The 13,870-nt window shown below is 52.6% G+C and overlaps 1 protein-coding gene across 2 annotated transcripts in view; it reads left to right on the top strand.

Annotated features, from left to right (window-relative positions):
• Positions 1–13,870, top strand: part of Adgra2 (adhesion G protein-coupled receptor A2) — a 40,656-nt gene that overhangs the window by 18,388 nt on the left and 8,398 nt on the right. For both annotated transcript variants that reach the window (XM_048456508.3, XM_085680761.2), the window contains exons 3-11: positions 8,381–8,452; positions 8,740–8,811; positions 8,998–9,069; positions 9,471–9,634; positions 10,075–10,288; positions 11,065–11,229; positions 11,800–11,998; positions 12,618–12,767; positions 12,910–13,071. In XM_048456508.3, coding sequence (XP_048312465.3) covers positions 8,381–8,452; positions 8,740–8,811; positions 8,998–9,069; positions 9,471–9,634; positions 10,075–10,288; positions 11,065–11,229; positions 11,800–11,998; positions 12,618–12,767; positions 12,910–13,071 — 1,270 coding nt within the window. The remainder of the gene's footprint in view (positions 1–8,380; positions 8,453–8,739; positions 8,812–8,997; positions 9,070–9,470; positions 9,635–10,074; positions 10,289–11,064; positions 11,230–11,799; positions 11,999–12,617; positions 12,768–12,909; positions 13,072–13,870) is intronic.

Raw genomic sequence — 13,870 nt, 5'->3', positions numbered from 1 at the left:
AGCTCAGTTGGTAGATTGCTTGCCCAGCACGCATGAATCCCCAGACTCTCCAATGCTCCATAAAACTGGCATAATAATGTATACCCCAAATACCCAGCACTGGGTAGGTGGAGGCAGGAGGATCAGAAGTTCCAGCTCTCTGGAGATACATACTGAGTTCAAGTAGAATATACTCAACTCTGCCTCAAAAAAGGAAGTTTAAAAAAAATGCCATTAGGAAGGTTGAGAACTACTGTTCTAGAAAATTGTGATGTTGGGTTCCATCACTTCAAGGGAGAGAAGGCCAATGACTCAGAGTAGGTAGAGAACAGGGGGATGCAATAGTGTGTGTGTGTGTGTGTGTATGTGTGTGTGTGTGTGTGTGTGTGTGTATGTGTGTAGATTGAAGTGACCAATAATTGCTGCTAAGTGTGGGGTACCCATTGTAAAACTAGGAAGGGGACAGAGATGAGGCTAGTCATGGATTTAACATCCTGTACTCCTGGAATCTGGGTGATGTCTGCAGTGTTGCCTGGCGAGATCAGAACTTCAGTGAAGTGGAGGAAGGGCCTCTGGGGCAAAGGACTATGCTGTGCACAGCAGGGTAGGGAGGGCCTCCTGGCAGGTCTGGGGACCTCAGTCTTCCTAGCCTGCTGATCACTGGCTGCTGGTAAGATGAATGTGTATTCTCAGAAATCAGGTCTACATGATTGTGGAGTCTATCAAGCCCGAATCTAAGGCAGCCTGGGAAGTCAGACAGGAAAAGATGCTGCTATCTTGGGACAGAATTTCCTCTCCACAGTTTTTTTCCCCCTCCTGAGCCTTCCTCTGATTACAGGATATCCAACTGCATGGTTGAAGCTAGCTCCTTAAGGTCTATTCCCACACCTGCAGAATACCTCTGCAGAAACTAACATGAGTAGCTTGTGGGTTGATTTGATTGGGAGTCTCAGTGTGTGGCCCAGGGTGGCCTTGAAATGCTGAGTTCAAATGATTCTCCCCGTAAGGACCGAGGCCTGTGAGTACATGCCGTGACGCCCAGATGGATGAACGTATGACTAACCATTGTGCAGGGGTAGAGAGAGGGTCCAGAAGTAACGTAAGTCCCGTGTCCCATTCCTGAAGATGGTAAGTCATTGGGTCAGCTAGGGCCTGGGAATTTTATCCAGCAGGAAGGCAGTTCTCATGCTCGCCTGAGGTTGGGAGCCAACATACCCGATGACCCCTAGACTGTGGGCCTATTCATCGTGGCTGTGACACGGTAGCCTGGTGTGTAGTCGGTGCCCAGGAAACACTGATCTCTCTGTCCAGTGGGACTCAGATGTCTAGGCATGGGCAGCCGAGGCCCTGTCAGTTCCATATCCCACAGTCTGTATACAGTAGGTCCTCTGGGAGGGTTGGGGTCTGATCTGGTAACTGCAGTGGTAAAGCCACGGAGTATGCTCTCTTGCCCTCCCCCCCCCCCGCTAGAGCCCTTCAGGTCTTCGCTAATGAATGAAAGGATAGCATGTGTCTGTCTGTCTGTCTGTCTGTCTGTCTGTCTGTCTGTCTCTCTCTCTCTCTGTGTGAATGTGTCAGTGACTTTGCTGGTCACGAGTGGGCAATAGATATATATGTCATCTGCTTTGGAATTCAGGCCCCTGACTGAGGGAAGGTGGGAAGGGTCACAAGCAGGTGGACAGAGCTGTCTGTGGTAATGTGAAGTGGAAGGGCAGGGGAAGGGAAGCAGAATGGATGGAGAGGTGGCTGTGTTGAAGAGGACCTTAGTGGTGGATCTAGGATCTAGGGGGGGGGACCATCTCTATTAACTGGGTGTGATGAACCAGAAACCCTGTCTGCCACAGGCAGTCCATGGGCAGCCCAGTGTGTGTATAGAGGGACCTAGACATGCCTAAAGCGCCCTTTCCCTGAGGCCCATCATCCTGGCCACGCCTGTTTGAGACCCAAAGGAAAGACATTTGGGGCAGGGTAGGTGGGTGGGAGAAACTGACAAAAGCATGAGCCAGGGCCAGGTGTGGTAGCCAAACATGGCAGAACACTGGGGAGGCAGAGGCAGGAGTACCATTGCAATTTCAAGGCTAGTTTAGAATTTACTGTGTGGACCTGGCTAGCCAGGGCTACAGAGCTGTACACCAGACCCCCTCAAAACAAACAGAAACGAAGCATGGCCTTACTCTGGTATAAAGAGGCCTAGGATCAAATCCCACTCCTTTCATTTGTTTCTGGATGCTTCCGCATGCCTTGCATCTCTTGCATGTGGAGAATGGGGTTAGGAATTCTTCTCTGAGGAGTCATTATGGGGATGGATGAGTTCCCCGATAGAGCACTTCAGAGCATAGGCCTTCTCCGTAGACACAGTGCCATGCCCTTCCCTTCTGAAGACGTCTATGAAAGTGTTAGCCTGGCCTCCTGTTATGTGTACCCGTCCAACCTTCTCAGTCTGAAGCACAATTAATAAAAACTCAGAGAAACTGGGGTTCAACCTGAAGGTCAGAAAAGCAAAATAGTCAGCCACTGGCTCTTACCTCGACCACAGTCTGAAATGGCGGTCCTGCCTTCAGGAATCTCAGAATGAGACTGTGTGTGTGATCTGTCTACTCCTATCTTTCAGTCCTCTCTAGGGCTGGGATTAAAGGTGTGCACCACTGGGATTAAAGGCATGCACCGCCCGGTTTCTATGACAAACTAGTGTGGCTACTGAGATTAAAGGTGTGTGTTACCACTGCCTGGTCTGTAAGGCTGACCAGGCTTTTACTCCCTGATCTTCAGGCAAGTTTTATTTATTAATATACAGATGGAATGCCACTACGTCAGTCTTACTCAGGCAGTTATGTACTTGAAATATAATGTCTTTTTTTGTCTTAATTTTTTACATTTATGCCAAAGTATATATATGAAAGTCAGAGGACATCTTACTAGATTCTACCTTTTTTTTCCCACCACATAGATTTTGAGGATAAAATGCAATTTGGCAAGCCAAATGACAAGTACCCTCTCTTGCAGAGACATTTTGCAGGCCCTGGTTTCTTTCTTTGAGAGCCCGGAATTCCACCTGTGCCTCGCTTTGCCCTCTGGAGGGCTGAGATTATGGATCCAATCAGCTGTGGGTCACCAGGCCCCCCTTCTGTCATTGTTTGTAGTGCTGGTGATGGGACTTGGGGCTCAATGCATGCTGGCATGCTAGACAGGCAGTGTACCATAGAGCCACCCCTGCCCCCACGTGGAGGGCTCGTTCCTCTGGTGCCTTTTATGCTTGTCCTGATTCCCCACCGATCACATGCAATGAGGAACAGGTTAGTAGGAAATTCTTCAGGGCCCTATGAGATGCCTCCATGTCCACCCTCGAGACCACCGTACAGACATCCCCCACAAGAGGTCAAGGGAAAGGGACTTAGGATGCACGGGGGCGTGAGGTGCCGCATGGGTATGGGCCTTCCGTAGCTTGCCTGTAGCTGGAGCAAAGGGCCCAAGGAGGGGAGCTTGCTCAGCCCGGGATGATTTGTCATTGCCTAATGAGATTAATGAGCCCTGGGGGCTGGTATGCAGCGGGTGCTGGGGCACTCATTAGAAGCAGATGCTCATGGGAATGGGCTGTTCACTGGCCAGGTGGTTTCTATTAATCTGTGGGCGGGGCCAAGGGTAAGGCCCCGGGCTCTGTCTCTCCTTTCCCACTAACACTGGGGAGGAATGACACTTAGAAGCTGCCCTGGACTCCAGTATAGCTGAAGCCCTAGGGGGTGGCTCATAAGTTCAGGAACAGTCCTCCTGTTTGCCTTGGTCAGCGTAAGTGCCTGGCACAGTGTATGTGCTCAATAAGTATCTGTAGAGTGGTGTGGGCCAGAAGTCCTGGGAGGTGGGAAGGTGAGAATCTGGGACCATAATGGATTTCCTTGGCCACAGGACCCCTTCTCTTCTTCTCGCAGCAGCCTCTATACCTGCAGGGGTGTTCTGGCCAGTTCTGCAGCCAGGCTTCACTTTCTAGCTGAGCTCTGGAAACCTTGCAGGGCTGAGGACAAGTCGCTGTGTGGCCAGCAAGCCTATAATTTGGTTTTCAGACCTACAAGCAGGGAGGTCTTGTGGGGGTGAGGAGGAGCCAGTTCCGTGCAACCCTGCTCTGCCTGGATGTGTGTGAGCGCACACCCACACAGTCACGTCAGCTCACACCCTCAACAGCTCGGACACGATGTAATTTATGTCGCCCATTTAAAGTGCACAAGCCAATGGGCTTTGATATAGTTCAGAAAATTGTGTGATCGCCACGCTAATCTAATTTTAGAACATTTCCATCATCCACAAAAGAAACCCTGAATCATTAGCTGTCACTCCCCAATCCTCTGCCAGACCTAAGCAACCACTAATCTGCTTCCTCACCTTATGGATTTGCCTGTTAGGAACATCTCATATAAATAGAATTATAGAATATGTAATCTTTTATAACTAGATTCCTTCAGCCAGTGAGACATTTTCTAGGTTCATCCATGCTTTAACATGTATCAGCACTTTATTCCTCTTTGTGGGTGAATAATAGCTAGCTCATTGACCGAACATACTATATTTTAAATCTTTTATTTATGTGTACATTGACGGATATTTAGATATTTTTCTCTTTTAGGCTACTATGATTGAATTCTTTTGGGAACCTTCACCTAGTGGACATTTTGTTTTGTCTTGCTTTTGCTTCTACTTGTTTCTTTTTTGTTTTGTTTTTTGAGACAGGGTTTCTCTGTAGTTTTTGGAGCCTGTCCTGGAACTAGCTCTTGTAGATCAGGCTGGCCTCGAACTCACAGAGATCCGCCTGCCTCTGCTTCCTGAGTTCTGGAAATATAGGCGTGTGCCACCACCACCTGGCTCCTCTGCTTGTTTCTTTGAGACAAGTTCTGGATCTATAGCCTAGGCTGGCTTCAAACTCCTGTCCTCCTCCAGCCTCCTCAGGGCGTCACCACCACAACCAACCTTGATCTTCTCTTCCTGCTGAATTCCTGCACTCAGGTTCTGGAGACTCTATTTTCCCCAAGATCAACACAGGGTGTGACTGTCCTCGGACCTCTCCCCCTACTTCTGCCCTCAGGAGTCCTCTCCATGCTGACGTCCACAGTCAGAGAAGGGTGTGCCTAGAACATGAGCGAGGTTGGGCCAAAGGCAATAGGGATGTGGATACTCCATCAACGCAGAGCCTCTTTCCCAGGTTCCGTACACGGCGGAGCTGTGTGGAAGCAGAAGGGAGTGATAGCATCCATATTCTAGGAACAGCTTTGTGACCTTAGACAGGTTACTTTCGTTTGTGACCTAATTAATGGAGAACCAGTTTAGATTAATCTGGGGCAAGGGTCCTTTTCTTTCCTTCCCTTTTCTTTTCTTTTTCAATAGGGTCTCACTATGTAGACCAGGCTAGCCTTGAACTCACTTGTCTGAATGTCCTGAGTGTCAGGATTAAAGGCATGCACCACTGTATCTTCAGTGGTCCGTTTGTGTCCCATCCCCCTCCCCCACGTTGTGGAATGGAACGCCAGGCCTTGCTCACATGAGGCATGTGCTCGTCCACTAAAGCCCCTACCCCCAGCTCTTTGAAAGCCAGGCTTCTTAGCCTGGATTCCACAGCCCACCAAGACCGTGCGCCCAGCGTTAGGTGTAGAACATTCGTCTGGGGTGGGAGTCCAGGCCTCCATCAGCTTTTCCCAGGAATGTGCTAAACAGGAAGGGTTCGAAACAGTCAGTTGACAAAAGCCTTGTATTTCTAAAATCTTCTGGTCCTAGGGTGGCATTTCCTCCTGTCCCTGGGGAGGTGCAGCCCTGAACCACTTCCCTTATTCAGGGACCAGGAGACATGGACTGTTCAGGATTCAGCCCTGGAAACAGCCCTTGGCCTGTGCCCCCAAGACCTGGTATCCCAGGGCTGGCCCACCCCCTAGAAAACGCACTCCAAGAGACCATCTTGGTCACCCCCAGGCCACGCTTGAGGGAGGAATGCCTGTCCCTGTGGAGGCTGCCCTGTAGGGGAGGCCTGGGGTGGCTCAGCCGCAGGAAACCGGGCAGAGAGAGGGGCTGGGGCCCCGGGGCTGCCTAGCTCCCATCTGCAGAGCATCAGTGGGGCAGGCGGGTGGGGTTCACGAAGTGGGGGGCGGGGAGGAAATGAGAATAAACACAAGTGAGCAAAGAGGGAAGGGGCGGGGGGCTGCCGCCTCGGCCCCTTGGCAGCCCATGAAGGGAAGTGACACAATGAGGAATGTGTTTCCCTCTGCCCGCCCCTGCGCGTGGGGGTGGGAGGCAGAGCCCTGAGAATGGCCAGACCCCGGCAGAGGCCAGGGGGCACAGGCTGGATCAACAGAGGAGGGTGGGATGAGAGGGTGGAGCCTGATGCCAAAAATGGGGGAGGGATACACAGGAAGGGCAGTCCTGGGCAGGGGGACCTAACTCTGTCCCCTTGACGTGGCACGCAGGGAATCTAGGGCTAGGCCAGGCCCTTCCACGTTCTCTGTGTGGACCCAGCACTGGGGCACCTTCCCAGAATGCTAGCTTTCTCTAGGAAGGTGAGCCCCGATGCTGGGTTTCCTTTCTTCTGAGTCTGGTGGGAGACAGAGCTGAGATACAGCCTGGTTAAGTAAAAATTACATCACTGCCTCTTGTCTCTGTTTCTTTCCCCAACTGGGACTGCACAAACAGGCCCCCTGGTGGGACAGGACAGCACCTCCCTATCCTGGACACCTATTTCCTCTTACCCAGCACAGTTAACCCTCTTCTGTCCGTAATTCAGAGCCGTCCCCAAGACCTTGCCTCTCTTTGAAACTGGCTGGGACAGTAGAGCCTAGTAGAGCCTTGGAAACCAGTTTGACCCTGTATACCTTTGTTAGAGTTGTTGTCTTCCCCAGGAGTGGCCCGGTCTTCACTCCCTGCTCCCTCCCCTGAGCTCTTTTAGGTAGGAGCAGACAAGATGACTCGGTGTGCTACATCGAGCTCTACACAGCCTAGTTCTGATCTGTGCTGGTTGACAAAAGGTTGGGTTTGATGGAGCCTTGGGTAAGTGGGTCAAGATCTGTAGCCTTCCCTGGCCGTGCACAGCATAGAAGATAATGCAGAAGATGATGGGCCAGTTTGGCCCTTAGAGCAGAGAGCTGTATGGTAGATATTGGGCTGGGGCCAACAGATAGGCACCAGCATGTCCCCATGGTTGGATGGGGGACTGTAGCCTCTGGGGAGGGGAGGGAGGGCTAAGAGTTGGACTCCGGCCTCAGTGATGTTTGAGCCACTGAACTGGAGGGGGGTGGTCAGAGACTCACTAGTGGGTGCACTCCTCCATGTGGAATGGGATGGCTCCCAGGAGCCATGATCCATTCTGTTGTGGCCTATTCAGCCTGGAGGCAGCTTCCTTGCCACCTCCTGACAGCGGTGAGAAGGTCAGATATCTTCTTAGGGAGGCACTTAGGTTGCACCGGCTTTATTGGCCCTGGGCCTCATCTGTACCCGGATTGGCAACCTCAGCTTGGACCTGTGCAAGGGCACAGTGCATTGCTGGCCCGCCAACCTCCCTGCCTCACAGGCTCCATAGAGAGAGAGCTGTAGGAATACAGCAACTGTAAAATTCCCTCTGCTGGTTCTGGAAATCTAGGCTCCTCACTCCTAACGGGACGCTTTCCCCACTCCTTGCCCCTGTTTTGCCATTTAAAGCCCTTCCTATCACATCTCTTGCTTCCTGTAGAAAAGCTGTCATAAGACACAGCTCTTGTCCCAAAGAGAGTAAGAGGTAGTTCGTTCTGAGCCACAGGTGATGCACAGCCTAGGGAGGCATTCAGCTTGCTCCAAATCACATGCTCCACCACGGAGGAGGCGACATCAACTTTATAGTCCCAGAACAAAGAAATCCACCAATCAATGCATTTACCAAATTAGAGACAAGAGTGGGTAGGCTTTACAGGAGAGTGGAGGAATGGGCTGTTCTGGGTCTCCCTGCTATCTGATGGCATTCTTAGCTTTGGGGCTGGGGCAGCTGGTTATCTGCTCAGTCACAAAGGTCTTAGCTGATAGTCAAGAGAATGTCAGGCTGGATACAAAGGCTAAGTGGCTAGGAAGGGAACTAAAGATAGCCCAAGATAATTGTGGCTTCCCTTCCGCAACACAACTCTTCATCATCTTTAGGCAAGTGAATCAGGAGTTGGGCCGCAGAATTTTCAACCCAGATTTGTTCTTTTTCACGGAACTTCAGCTTGCAGACATTTCTCTGACCCCGTTCTCTTTATTGGTGGCCAGACAAACTACAGAGACCTGTTGGGTGGGTATGTAGGAAAGCCAACTTAGAAGGAAGTCAAGCGCCACAAAAAGCCAGCCCCTGTGGTGACAGGATGTCCCACCTAAGGAGCAGGGTAGCCCTGGGACAGAAGTGTGAAGGCCTCTCCACTGCTTCCCACAGGGACCTGAGGAACAATGTCATCAGCACTGTACAGCCTGGAGCCTTCCTAGGTCTGGGAGAGCTGAAACGTTTGTGAGTGGCTAGTCCTGCCCACCCCACTCCCAACCCTCTCTTTATTCACCCCCCCTCAATTTTCCACATGAGCAACTACCCCTAGTACTCACCCTTCCCTGTCCCTTCTCAGACACCAAGTCTCTATCCAGTACATTGGCTGGGACCCGTTGTCGGGGGTGCTTCCAGCTTTCTATGGCATTAGGCCCAAGCCTACTGCCCACATAATCTCCGGCTGAATGTCTCTGGCAGAAGTGAATCTCCATCCTGTTGTTTAGCGGACTTGCTGATTGTGTCTCTCTCTCTAGAGATCTCTCCAACAACCGGATTGGCTGTCTCACCTCTGAGACATTTCAAGGCCTCCCCAGACTTCTGAGACTGTGAGTGATAGATCAGTCTTTGAGAGAAGGAGAGAAGTGGGGAGGGGGTAAGGGAGGGCTTGGGAGGAAGAAGAAAGAAGACTGGGCCAGACCCTTCCGGTGCCTGCATTTTCTCCTTCCAGCTCTCTACTTTCTTGGCCCAGGGAGACCCTAAGATCTCACCTCACTCTTCCCTGCCCTCTGCAGAAACATATCTGGGAATATCTTCTCCAGTCTGCAGCCTGGGGTCTTTGATGAGCTGCCAGCCCTTAAGGTTGTGTGAGTATCTCTCCCTGTACGGGAACAGTCCCCTGGTCCCTTCCTCTGCCCAGGAAAGAGACACCTGAACCCAGGGGACTCTGAAGCCCAGACCTCAACCCTCCCCTCAGGCCTAAAGAAACTCCCAAATCCTATGAGCAGCCATATTACCTACCTGCCACCCTACCCTGTCCCTACCCAAACTCCAATTCTCCACTCAGCACACTGACCAGGGCCAAATATGTGGTCATTTCTAACCTGCATCGTGCCTGCTGAGTGTGCAGACTGCCAGAAAACGCCCCCAAATCATATCCCGAGTAGCAGGACACGCACGTACCCCAGGCTGTCTTTTCCACCCCTTTCCTGCTGACTTTCACCCCCACCCCCATGAGCCCACACTGTTCCTTGAACCCACCCTGCAGGGACTTTGGCACTGAGTTTCTGACCTGTGACTGTCACCTGCGCTGGCTGCTGCCCTGGGCCCGGAATCACTCCCTGCAGCTGTCGGAGCGTACACTCTGTGCCTACCCCAGTGCCCTGCACGCCCAGGCCCTGAACAGCCTCCATGAGCCCCAGCTCCGCTGTGGTGAGAAACCTGTCCCGGATCCCAGCGAGCCAGCCCCTCACCGCAGCTTGCTAGGTCAAATCTCTCTGGGCCCTGTGTGTTATACGATGGACGTGTTTTCCCAGGCTTGCCTCCTTCCCTCAGGTCCACGGAGTCGCCCTCCATCAGCACGCCTAAACCTCTTTTAGGACTGCTGGCTTGTTTATATTTTCACCTGGTCTCCCCCTGTATTCCTCTGTGTTCTTCTCATCTGGGAGGATTCTTTCTGATCCCTTCCATTCCCAACCAGAGATCACTAGAGGCAGAGGGTCAGGACCTACCCTGTGGGATTCCACTCTCACCACGTGCTGCCCTTTAAGTACAAGCTAACGGATTGGATCGCACTACTGGAGATGCTCCCCGGCATAGGCAGGCTCACCTAAGCATGCGCTCAGGCCTTATCGCCGAGGTCTTGTCCACAGAAGGGGCTCTGGAACTTCATACGCACTACCTCATCCCATCCTTGCGCCAAGTGGTGTTCCAGGGTGACCGTCTGCCCTTCCAGTGCTCTGCCAGCTACCTGGGCAATGATACCCGCATCCACTGGTACCACAACGGGGCCCCTATGGAGGGTGATGAGCAGGCAGGCATCGTCCTTGCGGAAAACCTCATCCATGACTGCACCTTCATTACCAGGTACAGGCTCTGCTGTCCCTTTTTAGCCTAGGGCATGGAGAGGGAGAGCCGCGGTATTCATTCCCCTCTAAACATGCTTCTGAGAGATGGGGGCGGGGAGATTGAGATTATAGAGAGCTAAGATACAATTATAAATTCTGAATAGAGGTTAGAATTAAAGCCCTCCCCCCAGAAAGATAGTAAACGCTTGTTTAAATGAGGCTAAGTGGCATTTGACACATTAGTGCCTGCATGGAAGAGTATGTGTGCACACGTTCTTCTTATTCCATTAATGGAAGAACCGGAACTGGTGTCCCAGAACAGGTACAGGCTGATAAGCTGCTGGGGGAGCCGGGGCATTGATGGGAGGGCAGGGCTGGGCCTGAGCGTGCTCACCCAGTATCTTCGTTTGCCTCCTATTACTGTGATAAACACCATGACCAAAAGCAACTTGGGGAGAAAAGGAAGGGAAATCAGGGTAGGAACTCAAGCAGGGTAGGAACCTGGAGGCAGAAACCGAAGCAGAGAGGAACACTGACTCCTCATGCTTAGCCTGCTTTCTTAAACAACCCTGGACTACCTGCCCAGGAGCGGCACCACCCACGATGAGCTGGGCTCTCTCACCCAACACAAATCAAGAAAATGCTCCCACAGACTCGCCGCCTACAGGCCACTGTGATTGAGGCCTTTTCTCAGTTGAGGTTCCGTCTTCTCAGTCGACCCTAGCTTGTGTCAAGGTGACGAGAAAGCTCACCAGCGCACCACACCAAGCCAGTTTCCCCACCCCTACCCCGCAGTGAGCTGACCCTGTCTCACATCGGCGTGTGGGCCTCAGGGGAGTGGGAGTGCTCCGTGTCCACAGTCCAAGGCAACACCAGCAAGAAGGTGGAGATAGTCGTCCTGGAGACCTCTGCCTCTTACTGCCCTGCTGAGCGTGTGACCAACAACCGTGGGGACTTCAGGTGGGCCGCTTCGCTTTATCAATGGCAACCCCCCACTCCTCCCCCGCATCTCCACCCTCTGAGACACGAGAGACTAGGGTCTCCCGTCTGTGTCTGCCTTCTTCCTCCAGTCCCACGAACTCCCTTTGGTCATTAGCCCACAATCTTGCTGTCACATCTCAAGAGGATGACTATTGCCTCCTCCCACTCTAGTATACAGACGCTTTCTACAGTGACACATTTTAATGTTCTAGAGACCCTCTCTGTATGCAGGGTGGGTAGTATCCTCCACACTATAGAGCCGAGACTACCAAAGCCCAGAAAAGATCAGCAACTCGTCCGATAAATGACAGAGCTTGTCTGTGAACCCAGATCTTTGCACTACACCCCCATATATTGCCTGCAATAACATTGTCAAAACAAACAGAGAAAGCAGAACTTGGGAAACCCCTTGATGGCTTCCAGTACAGTTTTTACTGCACCCTTGACTATGACAGGGGTCTGGTCTCATAGTCCTAGGTTGGGGTTGGGAGGGGAGGGCATTTGTCTCCAGGAGTCTTAGTCACGGCAGCTTCCTACCTCTACCTCTAGGTGGCCGCGAACCTTGGCTGGCATCACGGCTTACCAGTCCTGCTTACAGTACCCCTTCACCTCTGTGCCCTTGAGTGGGGGAGCCCCTGGCACCCGCGCCTCACGCCGGTGTGACCGAGCTGGCCGCTGGGAGCCAGGGGACTACTCCCACTGTCTCTACACCAACGACATCACTCGGGTGCTCTACACCTTTGTACTGGTGAGACCGGGGCGCACACCCTCTCCACAACTTTGATTCCCGGAACTGGCTGGGATGGAGCCTAAGACCTCACAGGGGAGGCTGCACCTCTATTCTCAGCTGTGCAGTAAAAGTGGGTACAGCTGCCTGGCGTGGCGGTGCACGCCATTGATCCCGGCACCCGGGAAGCAGAGGCAGGTGGATCTCAGTGAGTTCAAGGCCGGTCTGGTCTATGTAGTGAGTTTCTAGGACAGCCAGAGTTCCTTAGTGAGACCCTGTCTCAATAAATAAATAAATAAATAAATAAATAAATAAATAAATAAATGGATAAATGGAAACAGCAAGGGCCATGGGCTGCCACCCTTTCCTCGGGTGCTGTCCTCCGCTTGCCTTTTCCAGGGGCCAGGCCTGTACCCTACTCTAGCCATCATAGTGATTTACATCATCACCCTTGGGATAGTGGTGCTTAGCTTGAGTACCCTAGAGTTGTGATGACGGGGGGGGGGGGGGGGCTCATGTCATTATCACATGATATGATGGTCCCAGTGCATGGTCTTGGCTCCTCTCCTGCCCTGTGGCCCTAGGTCCTGGGACAGAAAGCAGCTGCTAGCCTGATCTCCTTTTCCCCCCATACCCCCAGATGCCCATCAATGCCTCCAATGCCTTGACCCTGGCCCACCAGCTGCGAGTGTACACCGCTGAGGCTGCCAGCTTTTCAGACATGATGGACGTAGTCTACGTGGCTCAGATGATCCAGAAATTTCTGGGTTATGTTGACCAGATCAAAGAGGTGAGATTCAACCTACCCTCTGGGCCCCCTGGAAGCCATCATCCCGTCATCTCAGGCCTCGCCCATGCACCAGTCCTGGGTCCCAAATAACACTCCTGCCCTCAGTGACTGCCCTGCCTCCCTCCCTCCCTCCCTCCCTCAGCTGGTGGAGGTCATGGTGGACATGGCCAGCAACCTGATGCTGGTGGACGAGCACCTTTTGTGGCTGGCCCAGCGAGAGGACAAAGCCTGCAGCGGCATTGTGGGTGCCCTGGAGCGGATCGGAGGAGCTGCCCTCAGCCCCCACGCCCAGCACATCTCTGTGGTACCGTATGGGAGGGACTCTTCAGGGGCCAGGACTGTGGGGAGGGGGGCCTCAGAGTGGACTGGGCCACTTTTGGTGATTCTTAGACCAGAAGTGCTTGCCTCTCTCCGGGACACATCTCACGCTCTGGTAACATGGTGGCCAGCAGAGCTCAGCTGTGAGCCGTCCGAGAGCTGCAAAGGCAGCAAAGGCAGCTGTGATGTAGCACTGTGGTGTGAGCTTTGTTGGGAACCGAGTTGGGGGTTAACCAGATGGAAGTAAATAGGAGCGTGCTGGGAATGGGTGCAGGGACAATGGAGGCTTTGTCTCAGGGTGTCAGCACTTTCAGTGAAATAAGGGGTGCTGGAAAGTTCTCCAAGGGGACGGTGACATTTCTTTTTCATTTTTTTTCTTTGTGGTTTTTGTTTGTCAAGACAGAGTTTCTCTGTAGCTTTGGAGCGTGTCCTGGAACTCGCTCTGGAGCCCAGGCTGGCCTAGAACTCACAGAGATCCGCCTGCCTCTGCCTCCCGAGTGCTGGGAGGCTGTCATTTCTAAACTGGTAGAAGGTACAACTATAGCAGAGCGTCTGTGTATCAGATACAGTGCTAGACACTCGGGGACATATGGCGAGGGGTAGACACAGATCCTGCTTGACAGCTGGTGGAGGGCGACAGAATCAGCGGGTGGAAGATAGGAAGTGCATTAGAGGAACGATACCTCCACGGGAAGGAGAAAACCTGTGTCTGGGAGGTGTATGTGTCTGGGGGGTGGGTGACCCCATGGCTTATGTTTGAAAAGACAGTGAGCGATAAAGAGTCA

Source organism: Myodes glareolus, chromosome 23 (assembly GCF_982192425.1).
Source record: "Myodes glareolus chromosome 23, mMyoGla1.1, whole genome shotgun sequence".
In the NCBI taxonomy this organism is placed as follows: domain Eukaryota; kingdom Metazoa; phylum Chordata; class Mammalia; order Rodentia; family Cricetidae; genus Myodes; species Myodes glareolus.
This window is presented reverse-complemented; position numbering and strand designations above follow the sequence as displayed.